General features: G+C 37.2%; 1 protein-coding gene across 1 annotated transcript in view; it reads right to left on the reverse strand.

Annotated features, from left to right (window-relative positions):
- Positions 1-18213, reverse strand: part of LOC104543335 (neurexin-1-beta) — a gene marked incomplete at its 3' end in the record, with an annotated part of 30297 nt that extends 12084 nt beyond the window's left edge. The window contains exons 1-2 of the mRNA XM_010187919.1: positions 18160-18213; positions 16962-17133 (exon numbers count right to left, since the gene is read on the reverse strand). Coding sequence (XP_010186221.1) covers positions 16962-17133; positions 18160-18213 — 226 coding nt within the window. The remainder of the gene's footprint in view (positions 1-16961; positions 17134-18159) is intronic.
- Between the last annotated feature and the right edge of the window lie 1081 nt (positions 18214-19294).

Below are 19294 nucleotides of genomic sequence, written 5' to 3' on the forward strand. Positions count from 1 at the left end.
CTTTGCTTTCATTAATATGTCCATGGATTTGCCACTGTTTCCAAAGTAGAGTACTAGAACTTATAAAAAAACTTTGATGGCTAAGGCTGAAGCAAATCCAATTAATATTAAAATATGTCTAACTGCCAGGATGGATTGTTACTATCAATAAAGCATAAGGCTAAAACACACTTCTGACAAAGATTGGAGTAACATCCCATTTTGTTTTCTGCACAAAACACCCATGATGTCCATATCCACAGAGTGACGGCAGATAAGGAAAGTGTACAGACAGCAGATTATTTTTGACAGACTCTTGCGACATGGTTCATCTCTCCAGCTGGAAAAGCTGTAAGCAAGCTTACTCCATAGAATGCACTTTAACTAAAGTCAGCTACTGGAGAAAATACATGTAACAAACTGTGAGATATCAGATAGAATGGCTAAGCAAGCAGCTAACTAATAATCATTTTCCTAGCAACCAGAATTTGTGGATGTGTAAATATACAAAGCTGAAAAAGAGAAAGATAAATGATACATTAGGATTGGGATAATATTTTCAGTATTCTTTCTCTGCTCTTCTGCAAGCACCTTCTCAGTTTAATACAATAGGACTGACATATTTAAGCCATTGCATAGCTGCTGTTTAGCACAGTAATATTTCTGGATATAGACATTATTTCTGGATATAGAAATTATACCTGGAAATATTCTGGTACAATTTGGTTGATTTTGGAAAAGTAAATCTGCATTAAGAACACAATGGTAGCATAGTACTTAAATATTCTTATATTGATAGTATACTCCTAATATAGACATACGTATAATCTGATCTGCATATCACAGGATACGAATAGTGAGGCACTTGATTCAGTATTCAGCCATAAAAGTAATGTTTGGTTAATGCATAACCTGTAACAAGCTCAAACAGGTCTTCCAGGAAAATATCTTCTCCTAACATGATGACGCACAGTAGAGGAAAACCTTTCAGAAGTGAATTCCAAAGCTTACTTTTGAAATCATGGGCTTCATTTCTTGCTTGAATTTCTTAGTTCTGGTTATGGCTTTCTAGGAACAGCTAAAGAGCACTGTAAGCACTTAGTGTTTTCTCCCCCTCAAAGCACTTATACTGTAATCAAGTCACTACTTAGTTTTCCTTTTCACTGTAAGTCAGTTGTGATACAGCCTCTTTTGGGCTCTTGTTACACATCCTCCAGTTTTTTCCCACAGAACCACAGGCCCCTGGTACAGCCTCTGATACCCATTTCAGAGCTGGCTTCAAAGTGCTGTAAAGGGTGGTAAAGTCCTCCCCCATTCTTAAGTTTTAGCATTTTGTGCCCACAAACCAATTTCCATAAACTCCTGTGTCACAGCACTACATGATGTTTCATATGGAGCAACCTGGAAGATGAAACCTCACAAGTGCTTTCTCAGAATTATACATTTCCAGGACATTGTCTATGTTGCTGTAACCTTCACTCTTCACTTAGACCCATATCTTGGCACTTAACACTGCTGCAGCCTAACTTTCTTAAATTCTCCTGGCTTCCCAAGCAATCATGTTCACATACCACTTTTACCCTGTCCTCACTATTATTTACCACTTTTTTTTGGTCTTTGTAAGCCATTTATTAAATTGTTAGATAATTTCGAGCCCCACAGGACATGTTTCCAGTCAATGACTACTCCTCAATGATAACTATTTGTTGTATGCAATATTGAGTTTATTAGCTCAAGGTGACTAATGAAAAATTAACTATATTCATTGTTCATCACTTTTATGAAGAGCATCCATCAGCTTTGGGACTGACAATGAGATGTGTGACTGTGATATGCAGGCTCCCCAAAGATACTGCAACACTGAACACTACAGTGCTGCACATTTATGGATGGTAATCTGGCTCATAAAGGATGATTTATACACACAAGATACCTAGATGTGCCACAGAAGTTAGAAAGGGGAGGAAGAACCCTGAAGCTGAGCCCAAAACATCTCTGTCCAAATCCTTCACATGTACCTTATACTACCACAGTTTTTTTGAATCAACAGTGCAACCATAGCACTGTCTACAGTCTGAGTTTCTATTTTAGTTCAGACAAAAACACACATGAATTTGCATGAGGGAAAACTACAAGACTAGGACCCTAAAGTGAGATGCTCAAGAATTCTTTGGTTGAAAAATGCTGAGAGACAATTGTTGTACTCTGAAAATGAGAGCAAGACTTAGCCCTATACCCAGCTACAGTTAAAACATTTGGTGCCATTTGTTCTTCTGAAAAGGGCATATTTATGATTCTCTCCCTATTGTGCAACTGTAATATTCAAATTTTAAACCAGAAGTCTTAATAACACCCATCAGATCTGTAAAACAGGACAAATCAAAATTGTCTTATATATACGTAACCCTGACAATATTGTGTTCCATTCAGTTTTTTAATGTCCAGTAAACTCAGTGCTGCTCCAGAAAGGCCATTTAACTCCTTAGAAATAGTCCATTGAGGAAAATAAACAATTCACATCTCAATTAAGCCAATTTGTAAAAGCATAATTTCACTGCCTTTAATTCAGCTAACTTCTGCTTGTAAGGGGTTGAAATCAGAGTATCATTCTCAATGCTTTGTGCTCCTGATACAGCAACAGGCAATTTCTGCTTCAAATTTATTTGAAATTATGTGTACTAAAGAACCTGACTCTTATGAAGCTCACAAGGGTCCTCGGTTATGTAAATAATACAAGCTTTTCTGTTTTTTTTCCTGACAGGTAGGTTAGACTGCAAAAAAAAGACCCTCTGGTTTAGCTACACCTTACTAGGGTCAAGTTAACTCTTTGAACACTCCTGGAACACTCTGAACTTGCTTTTAAATGCATGTTATAGTTAATATAACAGTCCTGTAGAATTGGTTACAGCCAAGTTGCCATTAATCACAAATCCAAAGTATTAAAGAAAAAGTTGAAAGTGTGGATGCTGCAGTTTCAAGATGTTTTCTTTTTGTAACCAACAGCGCTTAATACTGCAGAAAGTTAACCACACCGCAGGATAAAGGGATGGGTGTACATCTTCTTTCCTGTTCACATGGTACAAAGAGAGAAAGAGAGCCTGAAATATATACATGCTCATACGCTCAAGACAGCTATGATTTGTGTCCTCCTGGATACCTGGTTAATGTGGCTTAGTCTCTTGAAAATGTATCTAGGACAGAGCAGGTTACAGTTTTCCCTGCTGCAATATGACTTACAGTGACTGCTTCTGAATTAGTTAGTTTAATGGAAGTTCTTATCCTGAAGACATAAAGTACTATTCTGCTGTCACATCTTTCAACACTAGTAAAATATATCTGGGGACACATGCACCAGTGTGCCCCAAATAAAAAACAAACAAACAAACAAACAAAAAAACCCTCCTCTTCTGAGAGCACCTAAAACACAATAGCACTGCAGAGAAATTAATTTTGTTTTTCATATGATAGATTGTCTGGTTGGAAGTCTCAACATTGCATTGATTTGTTCTATCCTGAGAAAGGATCCCATTTCAGGATTACTTCAGTGTTGCCCCAGAAGCTAATGGAAACAAACTGCATCGCAGAAGAAACACATGGCAGAAGTTCACTCTCATACTCTTCTCTTGCATGCTCTATCAGCCACTGGGAGCGCTAATACCAGTCTTAAAGGAAACGTATGTGTATGCCCTGCAATTAAGTCATTTAAAGTGAGGAGCATCATCACAACCACACCAATGCTTAGTCACGTAAGGGCTACACAAAAGTAACTTTACTGAACTCAGTGGATACTGGTTTGGCTTAGTGAGTGACACATTACAAAGTTTTGTGTAATCCTGAATGAGACAGCTATGAACCTATTAGAGGGCTAGCTGAAAGGAAAGATAATCAGAGGAATCTGGTGTTCACACCTTTGCATTGACAATGTGGTCCTGCCACTGTGAAGGAAAAGAATGACAACGAATATGTTTTAAGACATTGATTCTACCACATTTATCAGCACTGTGTTGTTAAGGAAGCTACTGAATACCTAAAATGCCTTGGTAAAGAATTTGATTGAATCACTTTTTTTTTTAACCAACAACAAACACATTAATCCTCCATTTTGAACTTACTCTACTACATTTTAGAAGTTGTGATACTGCAGGTTACATGGGAAATATATGTCAAACCAAATAAAAGTGTGCAAAAGAATCCCTACATATGAGCAATGTTTCATCTTTTGTGATCTGGCTTTTACTGAAGAGGTAATGGCCTTCCTGAAGAGGTGAATGGGATCAGCTGTGACAGATTTTCCATCTCTCATTTCAAGATCTGTTTTCACTCCCACTTTCTTCCTCTAGCTTGAGTCTCCACAGATTGTGGTCTTCTTCAGAAATTCCATTTCCATATCACCCTGTGCCTCATTATGGTAAGCAGTTAGAGACACCATCCTTAGCCACAAGACACAAAAAAGAACAGATATCTGTTTCTTTCAGTATTTTAGAACACCTTTTTTCTGAATCACTGCTCATTTAACATTTCCTTTCTCCTTCTAAACTAGATGCATTGTGCCATCTTGCTGTATTTAACTGAAAGGTGTTATACCTTCTGTGATCAAGGAATGACAACTGTGCCACACATTTTATCAAGATGTGAATTTAATTACAGGATCTATCAAGCCTAAAAAGAGATGAGCCTTTGTATTTCACCAGGATATCCAAGATGAAAAATAAAGGAAAAAAAGAAAATCTGTCTGCAGACTTAGAATAGCATTATTATATAGCATTATCTGACAGAAAAACCTGATAAGATGTCAAATTAAAAAGCTGATTTGAGAAACTTTACTGAAACCACTTTCTGAAAAGAGACTTACTGTAGTGTCTTGTTTGGATATCACCTAGGCTCTTTATTTAGGAGGAGTGCAGGGTAATTCATAATCTCTCAAAGGGCAGCAGTGCTGTTTTTTTAAGAAAATATTTCAGTGAATTTGGATAAACTGTAACAGAGTTTCACTCAAAGAGAATGTGAAAATAAATCACCATTTTTGTTAGCATTAATCTTGCACATGAAAAATAAAATTATACTGCAATTTAGACATAGATACATGCTGAAAAACTATATTTATTCATAGCCAGAGAGTAGTTAGAACTGTATGAATCATAAAGAGATGCAGGAAATCAGTTGTGCAATTACATGTTGGCAAAGGTAAGGTAGCATGCTGACCTAGTTACATCCATCACTTAACTGCTGGTTTGTGGCTCAGTAACTAAGATTAATTTTTAATCTACTTTGATTCCTGCTAAATTAGTTTCCTGCATCTTACTATACTCTAGAGAACTTGATGAAGTGAGTTTCACAGATTTTCTTGTCTTAATTTTAATTCTCTATGCCATTAGTCTACACACTGCTGTAATGCCTTCTTTTATTCATATTACAACTGAACACAACATCAAGTTCAACACCATCAAGTTCAACAACATCAAGTGAACACCAGTGACGAATGGCATTCCTCATGGGTCAGTATGGGGACCAGCACTTTTTAATATCTTTGTTGGCGACATGGACAGTGTGACTGAGTCCACTCTCAGCAAGTTTGCTAATGACATCAAGCTGGTTGGTATGACCAAGATGCTGGAGGGAAGGGATGCCATCTACAGAGACTTTGACATGCTTGAGAGGTGGCCCTGTGCCAACCTCATGAAGTTCAACAAGGCCAAGTGCAAGGTTCTGCAGATGGGTCAGGGCAATCCCAAGCAAAACTGCAGGGTGGATGGAGAATGGATTGAGAGCAGTCCCAAAGAGAAGGACTTGGGAGTGTTGGTTGATGAGAAGCATCATGAGAACATGACCCAGCAACGTGTACTTGCAGCCCAGAAAGCCAACCATATCCTGGGCTACATCAAGAGAAGCGTGGCCAGGAGGTTGAGGGAGATGATTCTCCCCCTCTTCTTTGCTCTCGTGAGACCCCATCCGGAGTACTGTGTCCAGTTCTGTGGCCCTCAGTATAAGGAAGACATGGACCTAGTGCAGTAAGTCCACAAGAGGGCCGTGAAGATGGATCAGGGGGCTGGAGCACCTCCCCTATGAGGTCAGGCTAAGAGAGTTGGGGTTATTTAGCCTAGGGAAAAGAAGGCTCCAGGGAGACCTTATAGTCTTATAGCCTTCCAGTACTGAGAGGGAACATACAGGAAAGATGAGAAAGGACTCTTTATCAGGAAGTATAGTGATAGGACAAGAGCTAATAGTTTCAAACTGAAAAAGAGTGGACATAGATTAGATACTAAGATATTTTTTACTGTGAGGGTGGTGAGACACTGGCACAGGTTGTCCAGAGAAGCTGTGGATGCCCCATCCCAGGAAGTGTTCAAGGCCAGGTTGGACAGGGCTTTGAGCAACCTGGTCTAGTGGGAGATGTTCCTGCCCATAGCAAGGGGTTTGGAACTAGATGGTCTTTAAGGTCCCTTCCAACCCAAACCATTGTATGATATGATTCCATGATAACTGTATAAATACAAGTAGCTATCAGCTTCCTCTAATACTCACTGAACATTTTGTCTAGTTGAAACAAACAAAAAACAATGCTATCTTAGCTTCACTTTGAATAAATAATAAAAACAACATAGAAAAGTTAATTGTAGGAAATATTTTTTGATTGAGTAGTCATGAGTTGACTCAAATTAATACAAGGAAAACTAAAAATAAAACTGTAAATCAGATTCTTAATTTCAAAAGAAGAAAATTTGATAAAGTGAAGGAAACCAGATTGTGTAATTAGTCTAAGGGGCTGGACTCAGCCAGGATGGAAATTTGAAAATTTATGGTATATTAAAAAAAATAAAAAATAATAATATATATATATATTTGGACTTGTACCTGCAAGGTTAAAAATATATGAGGGGAGACCTACTAGGCTAAATAAATACACTATATTATAGGAGGTTAAAAATCCAGATTTGCTCAGCAAAGAAAGTAGCAACTTTCAGAATTACAACCAGAAAAAAATATACAAGTAAATTTGCCAAAACTCTAGCTCAAAGGGGCCTTTCAAAGAAAGTAAAATAAATTTAAAAGCCAGAAGTTCTTCAGCATTATAAGCAAAAAAAGCTCATGGAAAGAAGTGGAGTCACTTTGTAGTAAAGCTGATGATGATCCAAGGGAGCAGATTGGATTGACTACCAGAAATGTGTGTCTGTAAAATGTAGATTTGCACAGTTCAGAAGAAAGCAACATACACGTTCTTGGATGGAAATACGCTTTGCTGGGTTAAAAACTGGTTGGATGGCCAAGCACAGACGGTTGTGGTGAATGGAGCTAAATCCAGTTGGCGACCAGTCACAAGCAGTGTTCCCCAGGGCTCTGTTTTGAGGCCAGTCCTGTTTAACATCTTTATCAATGATCTGGATGAGGGGATTGAGTGCTCCCTCAGCAAGTTTGCAGATGACAATAAGTTGGGAGGGAGTGTAGATCTGCCTGAGGGTAGGAAGGCTCTGCAGTGGGACCTGGATAGGCTGAATCAATGGGCTGAGGACAACTGTATGAGCTGGGTCTCTTTAGCTTGGAGAAGAGGAGACTGAGGGGAGACCTCATTCATGCTTATAAATTTGTAAAGGGCGAGTGTCAGGAGGAAGGAGCCAGGCTCTTCTCTCTGATGTCTCATGACAGGACAAGGGGCAATGGGTGCAAGCTGGAACATAGGAGGTTCCATGTGAACATGAGGAAAAACTTTTTTACTGTAAGGGTTACAGAACAATGGAACAGGCTGCCCAGTGAGGTTGTGGAGTCTCCTTCTCTGGAGACATTCAAAACCAACTTGGACGCGTTCCTGTGTGACCTAGTTTAGGTGATCCTGCTCTGGCAGGGGGGTTGGACTGGATGATCTTTCGAGGTCCCTTCCAACTCCTGAGATTCTGTGATTCTGTGATTCTTAATGAACTCGTGCGGTCAGAATGTGAGGCCTCTATTCCTGAGCTTAAAAATAACAAGACAGGAATTTTTAAATACAGCTGTCCACCAGGGCATGCTACTTCTTGTACCAGAACACAGGAGAAAGGAAAAAAAGTTATCCAGTCAAACTATTTAGTCTGACCTTAGCAGTACACAATTTAGAACAAATTCCAAAGGAAATAATTAAAGACATGGAAGCGATTGGAAAATGAGATAAAATGCAAAACTTTACTAAATCATGTTGTACTAATCTGATAGCTGTATTTGATAAGTTAACTGATTTTCTAGATGAAGGAAATGAAGTATATCTAATTTATCTGGATGTCAGTAAAGCATTTTATATGATGCCATGTAGCAAATCATTGATTAACTGTGAAACAGAGTATAAAAATTGTGCAGTAAGGAGCTGAATAAAAAAGACAATAAGGGATAGCATTGAACAAGGAATTTTTCATCTCCTCTTCTCTCTCTCACCGAAAGACCACAGCCTGATACCCTGCTTCTGTATCTATTGATTGGCTTTTGAATGCAAGGGATGCTTGTTTTAGGCCACACTCAAGGTGTCCATCTTCCCTGGATGCAAGTCCCTTCCAGGAACTAGCTAGTGTATTGGAATTTCCTTCTCATTAATACTTCCACTTCATTAAGGTGTCAGCTTCAACTTCTTGGTGAATTATTCACACAGATGATAAACAGTCATTACTGGTGGCATTTAGACCTGCCAATGTGCCAACTATACCTTATTCTGGCCCACTATATCACCTTTATTTGAAAACTAAAAATCCTCAAGAGACAATAGGTCAGTTTGACCTATGAAGGCTCTCCAAGTGTTTTGGAGAGCCGATGCCATCTAGTTGAATGGCTGGAAGATCTATGTGAACTTAAGTCAAACAAGTGTAATAAACTAAATCCTGAGTCCTGTGTTAACAAGATGAATATCATGGTGAATTCCAAAACTGTGTTAAGACTATGCCATAGGAGCTAGCATTAAGGCCACTGCAGGTATGTAAGGAAAATCAGTGTTTTCCCACAGGAAAACTACCAGGGTGGAACTCCTAAAAAAGTGACCATGATGAGTTCCAGGATCAATCTTCTCTGGTGTTTTCTTCAGTGGTCTCAATATAAAATGTTGACCACACACTAAAATCTGCAGATGACACAAAATTAGAAATATTGGTAACTCTGAAGAGGCCACAGAAATCTGTCATGAGGAACTGAGTTAACAGAAGCTCATACTGCAAAGTCATACACTTAAGCTATAAGATCAGTCACATCATTGTTTGCTGTAAACTTGGATATTACAAGAGAATCCATGAGGAATGTTCAGTGGGTATACTAGTCAGCTGCAGAATGATATTGAGTCATCCAGCACTAAGGTATGAAATGGGAAAATAAGATTTTAGAATGTAAAGATGACATTCAACATTGGAACAGGTTGTGCAGAGAGGTGTTAGAGGCCCAATCTCTGGAAATATCCAAGATCTGGTTAAACGGGGCTCTGAGCAACTTGATCTTGTCAAAGATGTCCCTGGTCACTGCAGGGGGTTGGACTAGACGACCTCTAAAGATTCCTTCCAACACAAAGCATTCTGTGATTAATGTATTCAGATGTCTTTACATGAGACCCTAGTGTTCTCTCATTATTGTCCATTTCCAGGCACAGGTGCTTTTGAAAAATTGAATAAGCATCAAAAGAAAGGCTATCATGATAAGCAGAGAAATGAGAAAACTACTTTGTGAAAAGACATATAAGAACATAGTGGGATGAACTGGAAAGTGTTTGGATTGGAAACGGAAAGAAAATTTCTAAGTGCAGGAGTTTTCTCCTAAGTTACCCTCTAAGAGAAGCAATTTATGCAAAGAGGCAGACTTGACTCAGTACGTATTTCTTTCTCATTTCTTAAGCCCTTCTGCCACTAACATAACTTTTAAATACACATGGGGAAAAAAGAAATGGGAATGGGAAAAAAAACCAAACCCAAACCAAACCCACTGATCCTTTAAAGGTGAAGTGGGCCATTGATTAAATACATTTCCATTAATAAATTCTTTAGTATTCTAACTGTTCTCAGATCTTCCTTGGTTTTTGTCTGCTGATGAAAATAATCTATAAACTGTCTACAGCATTAAACCTTTATCTTGAGCCAGTAAAATTAATTCAAAATATTTTCTATAAAAATACAAATTATCTTACCTCTGTGCATTATCTTTCATATATCAACTTTTCTTTTGCTGTTACAATGCCTACCCAACAGACTAAGTTGATATTTAACTCTGGGACAAGAATGAAAAATGCTTTCATCACTATAAGATTAAAAATCTGTTTAAGATAATGAAAATTTTACAAAATCTCTCACTCTAGAAGAATGGAAATAAATTGCACAAATCTCTAAATTTTTCATTTTTAAATTTTGGAAATGTAAAAATTAGTGGGTTTCAAATACTTATGTTTTAAAATAGGTTTGTCGTTTTTTTAAAATGTTTTTCATTTTTTCATTGCCTGCCAATGCAAGCATATATTTTTTTTAATTCTCCATTCACCAATATTTGTCAATTATCTTGAAATCTTCTCCAGTACATTGAGTATACAGGGTTTATTACTTATTTCTGGTTCTTATTGAAAAAAAAAATCAATGTTAATAAATATAACTTAAGCTTTAAATGATCAATACCTTAATTGAAAAATCAATGGATGTACTCCATTGACTTTCATTAGGTGAGAATCTGTGCCTCTGTTCTCCCTAAGCCAGGGTCTAATTCATGAAAGCACTCTGCTTTTCCCACAAGGGTTACATAATTTCTTCCTGAATATTTTCACATATGGAACATCATCAAAGACTTTGTGCAAATAAAAAAAATTAAAAAAAAAAATTAAAAAAACCAAACAAAAGAAAAAGTATGTTAACTCATTCATACTTATGCCCCATTACTTCCTGTCATACCATAGGAGGTTTAACTATAATAGTTAACAGCAGAAATTTCCAGATGGAGACCTCAGAATAAACAGAATCCCAGAGAGGTGTCACTCCATGGACACATGAAAGGCCATAAAGAACATTGACAAGTTTTGCTTTCCAAATCTGAGAGGATGAGACATTACTCAGTAACCAAGGAACTACTGACTTGGCTGGTATTTTTACCTTTCTCCTCTTATTAATTCCATGGACTAAATATTTTAGACACATATCTGTAGCCTAAATTTATACATATGGCATAAATTTATACATAAAGTGTTCGCTTGCACTGTATAAATAATCTTCTACATATTCCCAGATGGAGAGTTCCTGAGAAGTCCTCCTGTTTTTTCCACACACTGTTATCTCCAAGGGGAATAAAGTATTATGAGATGTTCTTTTTTCACTGGCCCCTCACAGCAGGAAAATGACATACAAAACAGGAGACATTGGGCAGTATCTGTTTCACAGAAGCTTAATTGCTGTGAACAAAACTTTAGTCTTTTCCATTACATTTCCCTTCTCAGCAGAAAGGTAGTCTTCATTTTGTCTTTGGGAGCATTGCCCCCACCAGGTAATGAGAAACTGCTCCAACCTTATGAGCTTTGCAGCTCATCAGAAAATGGCGTTCTTCATATCCTCTGTGTTTACTATCAGGATTTACTTATCAATGTGGCAGATCTGACTGTAAGAGTGTCAAAACTCTGACTATAGCAAAGGAAAGTATATGAGAGAGAACCAAGATGTATTCTGTTATCCAAAGAAGCGAGAGAAAAGGTGAAGACTATGTGATGCTGGACAAATAAATAAATAAATAGGAGTCAGAAGGCTTATACTATTTCAGCATGGAAAACACCCTGAAAGTCTCATGTCCTAACAGCAGTGGCCAGGGAGGTTCGAAAAATCACCCTAAGGCAAATGCAATGTAAATATTAAGTGATCATTTACTTTTAGGTTTCTACCTCACCTTTACCATTACAATTTTGTATGAATGCGACTGTAACACGCTATCTGTATATTTTATTAGAATATTCAAAGATACATTTGTGAAAGCGTTTGAGATCTCTCCTGGCCACTACAGTTATGCCTGAGAAACAGACCTTTGATTATCTTCAGAAATGGCTGTAGAGGGGCCTGAATTTGTAATGTATTTCTCAGTCGATGGTATGCATGTTAGACATCTATATAGATTGCTTGGGAAATACTAATCCATTCCAGAGAAACTAATGTATTGACACAAAAGTGTCCTGTTAATTTTATGGTCAATCTGAACACAAAAACCCAAGACAAATGGATAGCACTTATCCTAAATAGGATACATGGTGATAGCTGACTCTTAGCATTTATCTTGAAGTCAGATGCTTTGTCTGTTTTTCAGAATGCAGTGACCAAAGGAAGCATTTAAATTAGATGCCCCCTTACTCTAGCCCTTGAATGTTCTGCAATACCAACCTTTAGCTCACACATCCAGAGAAAGTCCCTAAGACAACATGTATGCTCTCAGATGTTTAACCTTATGTGATAAAGCCAAAAAAAAAACCAAAAAAACAAAACCAAAACCAAAACCCAGAACAGAATTATTCAGTATTATACCAGAGTCCTAAGAGCTTAGCTGCCAATTGCTCTATTGCAGAAGTACTTGACATTAACCATAGTGCTAACCTGCAGTTTGATCTTCTGCCAACATACATGGACTCTCACACAGGTTCTTCTTTGGTGCACATGCTCGTTCGTAATTTATGCTCCCCAATCACAGAGATATATCTGTTCCAGTAGTCTGGCAGTGTTTTGGATAATCTTTCTTGTGTGAAGAATATGTGCAAGACGCTCATGTTGTCAGATCTAGGTCTGTCAGACACATCCCTAACAGCATCTGCTGACTCACTGGGTACATAAGAACAGCTGCAACTATGTTAAGCATTTCTAAGGCTGACCAGAGATCCAGGGGTGGCCAGGAAGGCTTTGTCATAGATATTTGCCTACACTAGGCTGTATCTTCGAGACTGCTACAGGGTCCTGGGTTCTGCTCAGTATTCCCAGCAGTCTGAACAGCTTTGAAACCATAGAGCAATTGGCCAATAGCTAGCAGATCATCTTATATCCAGAAAATTCTGCATCAGTCTGTTCTATGATAGAAGTTCTGAAGAGTAGGTTCCCACTGGTAAAAAGGATCAGCATTGTGCAAACGTCCTTTGCAGAAAGTGTAGAATTATTCACAGAAAAGTGTTTTTTTAAATCCTTCACATTAAATGGTGATTATTGTGGCTTTAGAAAGTCACCTAGCGTGTTCCAATATACTTTCCCAGACTTGTAAAATGCCCACTCTTCACTACTAAGGAAAGAAAATTGGAAAATTGAGAAAATTGTTTTTCTTGTTAAATAGATATGGTTATGAGTACTGCTGTGAGAACGATTTTTTTTTTCTCCCATTTGACTTGAAACAGATTTTCTTTCAGGTAAGGAGGAAAAGGTTGTTTCAAATTAAATGAAATCTTTTGTTCTCAGATTATCTAAATCCCCTATAAGCATTAGGCAATCTTGACATGAAAAGTCAGAACAATTTATTTAGAAAATATTGAAATTAATATTTTGATATTACTAAAACAAATTGCCTATTATTTTGGTTTTTTCTTTGGCTATAATTGTTAGTTCAGTTTGATCCAATTTAACAAGTCCTTTGGTTTCCTACCATAAAAACATTCTTAGCAAACCTGCAGAATCACAGGTTCAGAGAATCACAGAATATTAGGAGTTGGAAGGATCCTTGAAAGATCACCTAGTCCAAACTCCCTGCCAGAGCAGGATCACCTAGACTAGGTCACACAGGAATGTGTCCAGGCGGGTCTTGAATGTCACATTTCAGTGTAGAATTATTACCTAACTGAAGTTATGAGAGCAGCCTGTTCATAGTAGCTAGAGCTGCTACTATGGTGCAGTCCCATCGAAACAACAGTAGACAGGGAGTGGCAATTAAAACTAAGTTGTGAAGCAGACAAGATAAGCCATAAGGAGTAGAAAGGATCAGCGTGGAAAAGGGAGTTAGTCTATTGATTAGGAACTCCTGACTGCACAGTCCACGGTTTTCCCATTCCTGTTTAATATGATCATAAATTAGGCTGCATCCCAATAAGTTAAGGGGAAATCACTATCTGAAAAAGAGGCCAAGACGAAATATTAAAGTTCTTTGGGAAGGTGCAGAGGGATGGTAATCATTAAGTAAAGAGGCATAAGATTGAATTCAGTCAAGAAAGATGGAATATACAAATCCACTACAGATCTGGGCATCTTAGTCAGCTATCAAAAAACTACAATATGACATTCTCAATCATAGAGCTACCCATCAACCACTGACACAATGAGAAAGTGGGAAAACAGGAAGAATATTTAATAAAGGGCAGAAATTGAAGTGTGCATCCTCATAGCCCTAGCATAGCACTCAGGCAAATGGCAAGAGAGAAACTTTGGAGTAAAAAAATAAAAGACTTTGATGGAAGACTGGAAGAATGTACATATCTAAATCTAAACCTCTGTTTCTGAAAATCATCCAGCCATTTCAGAACACCGATGTCTTCACATTTGTCTAGGACTAAAACTCATTTTCCTTTTACAGCTCTCTCATTTCTTGTCTACTCAGACACAAACTGAAGTTGCATTAGCCAGACAAAATTCCTGAGAAAATACACACTCTAGTCTAGTGGGTCGGAGAATCATGCACAAGAGAAATATGCTAGATGCTAATCATCCTCCTGGATAATTTCTGCATTTTATTCATCTCTAGGATAAAACACACAAAGCAACCATGGAAGCCTTTATGGACCATTGCCACATGATACTTTTTGCAAAGTGTCTACCTCTCTGACTTCTTATAAAGCAATATTAGAGAATCATCTGTGTGACACCAGGTAGAAAACCCTTTGTGAGAGCACTGAACTCTGGGCAGTCTCCGAGACCCAGGCCTGAGTTCAGACTTCCTACAAATCCCACATAGACTTGTGGTAATCAGGGCCACAGCTCTTTTTCAGAATATGCTAGCTTTGAGTATCGACAGGGATACCCACAGGCATCCTCCTAGCAAGTGATGCAACACCAACTGCTACTGGGCTTTGGGTGCCATTATCTACAGCAGTTAGATGGGATGATATGAAGATTACATAGGCAATGAAACTGGAAAATCCTGAGCCTCTGACAGAAACAACTCTCAGAAAATCTTCACCCAGTATCTTAAGATAACGAACACAAACAAGGAATGTCTTGTATTCAGACAATCCAACCAGAAGTGTAATTCAGAGTATAATCTTTCCTTGTAAAGAAAGGAGAATTGAACAGTTGGTACGCTTTAGACAACCAACTGATTTTTTAAAAATACTATTTAAAAAAAAAACGAAATCCAGCATACTTAAGTCTCATCCCAAGGAAATCACTCTATTTTCTAAATTTATCTATGTTCAGTATAAACAAATTCTGTGTGCCACTATCTTCAAAACTCAACTGTAGTTCATCCTTGTTGTAGCCACTTCGTATTTTCATGAAGAAACAAAACTGAGAATAAAAATAAAAGAAATACTTTCATGCTTGTCATTTTAGGTAAAAAAAAAAAAAAAAAGAAATAAAAATCCTGCAACCAAATCTACTTTTTTTCCTTTCTGCTACACTGGTCTTGAACACAAACTAAGTTGCATTCTTCCCGAGCTTCCACCATATTATTTCAGCTACTATTTACCAGACAATACAAAAGTTAAAAACAGAAGGGTTAGGGGGAAACAGGAATATCTGAAAGATCACAGGATGTATTTAATTCAGAATCCCCCATTTCCCCCAAGAGTTTATCACCTCTCAGAGATGTGTCTAACTTAAAGCCATTGTTTCTGACCACCAGAACTGTCACTGATTCATAATGCATTAGCGCACAGTTTTTTTGAGAACTCCCGCTACACATAGTTTCATTTATCATGCTCACTTTCGTTCTTACTTTAAATTCCAAATTATTTCCAATAAATTATCTGGATGATACTTCAGCTATAGAATTTTAAAAAATTATTTTTATTTTTTAAGAAGTCAGGTGAACAGATGAACTACAATTCAAACACCAACTAAAAAACCAAACCCTAAGCACTAATAATTAGTACAGGGAATGGCTTATGCATTCCTTATTAGCGAAACATACCCTCCCGTCCCACGCCACCCTCAAAATTAACAATTTTCTACTTTTAAACAGATAAACCAGAACTATAATTTATCTAATAGCAAATATGAAAACCAGAATACCTTTTGCTTTTATCTCCAGATTTGCTGCCTTTTGTTTAATAATATAAACACACAGAGCAATTGTTAACAGATAACATGCAATTTGGAAGTTACCATTAACAGCTCAGTAGTCCTATTCAATAAGAAAGGGATTGCGTATCTGAAAAACCTGTTGCCTTTAAAAATGAATAGAATTAGTAACACAGTAATCTTCAGTGTATGGTGTTTGCATAAAATTAAATATGGGCCCAACCAAGGCAACTCTGTATTCACACGAGCAGTCCCATTCAAGTAACCAGCATCACTTGCGTAATAGCCTATAGTTTGCATTTTAAGTTAAGGCATTTTAATTTGGATCGTTAGTAGTACAACTGGTAGCTGATACACCTTTTATTTTATGTCTGTTGGAACACTTCTGCTAAATTCATAAGTTTCAGACTGCTTTAATAACAACTTGTAAATAAAAGAACACAGACAACCTTTTCCTCAGTAAATGTTTTACCCCATCACAAGGAGATTGATCTGGGAGTCACTTTATTGTGTAGCTTTTGTCAAAGCCTTATTTTTTTCCCCTAAAATAATAATCTGATAAAAACAAATGAAAACAATAAACAATACCACTATTTCATGCCTTGATAGCTGTATTTTTCCACTTCCAGTAATAATTTGAATTTGTGCTTTTAAACTCACTTAGGAAATGCCATAATCATAAATTGCACATTGCTCAGGACTATTTAACTACTTAATTAGCTACTAAAACACTGCAAAGGAGCTGACATCGTATTAGAAGAGAAGCAAAATGAGCCAAACTCCATGCATCTCCCCACCCTCTTACTCACAAGCGTTTGTGTAAGCCCTTACCTGCTGGGTAACGTTCGATAACTGGCCAGTTGTCCACCTGTAATGTGGCATTGCCACCACTTCTTGTGAAACGTACTACATGGTATTTTCCATCATTAATGATTGCGTTGATCTCTTCAATAGAGATGTCATCAGTTCCAACATTAAATTTAACTCCAATTTTTCCCTGGTGCTGCATATATATATATGAAAAAAAAAAAGAAAAAAAGAAAAAAAGAAAAAAAAAGAAAAAAAAGAGGAAGAAGAAAAAGAAGAACTAATTAGGGGTTGTTTTAGCAAGAAATAAAGACAGCATGTCATACAGGGAAAGATTTCTAACAACATCTTCCCTCCTCAGATGTAACTTCTGAAGACTTGCATGTGGCAGTGACAAGCCTTCTGACAGCTTAGTAAGTCCAGGACATCTCTTTGATGGATAATTGCTATTTCACTGAATTTAGGTCTCTCCTTTTCCAAGAGATATGAGGATTTTCTGGCTATAAAAGCCAAGGTCCAGCCCTGCATCTCCTTTTTTCCAAACCTCATTCATACTCTGAGTCTTCACAAATAATAACAAAGGAGGAAAGATTTTTTTTTCCTCTAATGGAGATTTTTTTGTATCATATTGTAGTAGCTCCAAATTAAGACAAGAACAGGCCAGCTGAGGAACAAGGACTTTTCTGATCAGAGCCAGAGAGGAGTGAAAGGCATTTGTGTCACAGGGATAATGTCCTGTTCCCACTAAGGACAGAGACTCTTGATTTTTTTGCTGGGATTTCCCTGTAAGATCCTGTGCCTGAGGGGTCAAGGGCTAAGGGAACTTTGCATGCCCATTCATACCATTTCCAGATGAGTATGATATTGGTGTGTTTTCATTCTTAGTGTCTTTTAATTATTAAGACATTCCTTCTAATGGGACATTTACATTTTAACAAAATCCTTTAATGTCTATTAAAAGTTTAAATTAAGGGCTTTATGTTTTGTTGTTTGTTGTTGGTTTTTTCCTCTTATGAAAATAAAATGTATTCCTGAATAAGGATATTTATTAAATTGAGGAGAAAAAAGAGTAAGTATAAGATTAGGGGCTTGTGAATAATAAGGGGTAATTCTATGTGAAATTCCATGTCATCGGTACTGGTACATTCTTCTTAAAAGTTAAAAAACTTCTTGAAGTTTTTACACTACTATATGAAACAGAATGAAACACTTCACTTCATACCTCTTGGTCATTCAGAATCAATTTTCCCAGAACCAGCTCCAACTCTCTCCGCATAGCTTTTGTGTCTGCTCCCTCTTTCTCTTACTACCCTGGCACCACTCCCTGTGGTGTGAATGCTAAAAGTATATCCTGCAGCTCTTCATCTCTGGAAGTCTCTCAAGTGAAGGATTCAGGAGTTCTTCCACTTTATTTTATTCTCTTTTTTGATACCTGACTTCATTTTCCAATAGTGCTTGCATATTCCAGTTACACAATTGAGCAGCTGCTGAACACTTCTGGGGAAAGTCCCTCAATGTTATGGCACTACTCTATCACCTTTTCAGCTATGATCTTTTTAAAACAATAAAAAGACCATTCCCTACCAAGATTTACAGAATGACTCTGAAAGGTTGGGTCTTTTTTATTTGCTCAGTTGCTCAAGTCATGTTCTGAACATTCCTCCTTTTTCCTTGTGGATTTTTTTAACATTTCTCTATGTCCTATTTTTCCATGCCTATAGGAGCACACACTCACCTTGTTTGGACTCTTGTCTGTTCTATTCTGCAGAACAATCTCCCAGTTAACTTGGGAGACTAAATGTTGCTCTATTTTATTTTAACTGGTTCAACTATGACTCAAAACAAATTTCACCCATTTTCTTCCCATAGATGCAGTAGCTTATTTGTTTTACCTGTTCCATTCATAAGCTTACCGTCTTTATAGAGAAATGTATAGAAATAAATATAATGTTGTCCTGGCTCTAAAGCAATCTCCTTTTTTGCTAATTTATGAAATGCAGAAATATGACATGTAATGATAATGGCATATGCACCTTTTCACAGTACTTTCAAGAAATCAAAGGCTTTGAGGATTTAAAATAAGCTAACTAATTTTACGGTGATTCATAATTATACTATTCATAACCTACACTTTACATACCTGTTTTCCTATTTGCTATATATATGTATATAATTTTAGATCAAAAAATGACAAGGAAAAAAAAGCACTTTTGAGTGAATAGGACAGGTGCAGGCAAAATGAACTGGTATAAAAGGCGAATATATCAGCAACTTTTCCAAAATAAGAGAATGTGGTGCTGCAGTGGTTACCAAGTTACCATTAGTAAGTGGCCAGGTATTGGCAAGTGAAATGAATG

This window comes from Mesitornis unicolor, unplaced genomic scaffold, assembly GCF_000695765.1.
Source record: "Mesitornis unicolor isolate BGI_N332 unplaced genomic scaffold, ASM69576v1 scaffold28187, whole genome shotgun sequence".
In the NCBI taxonomy this organism is placed as follows: Eukaryota; Metazoa; Chordata; class Aves; order Mesitornithiformes; family Mesitornithidae; genus Mesitornis; species Mesitornis unicolor.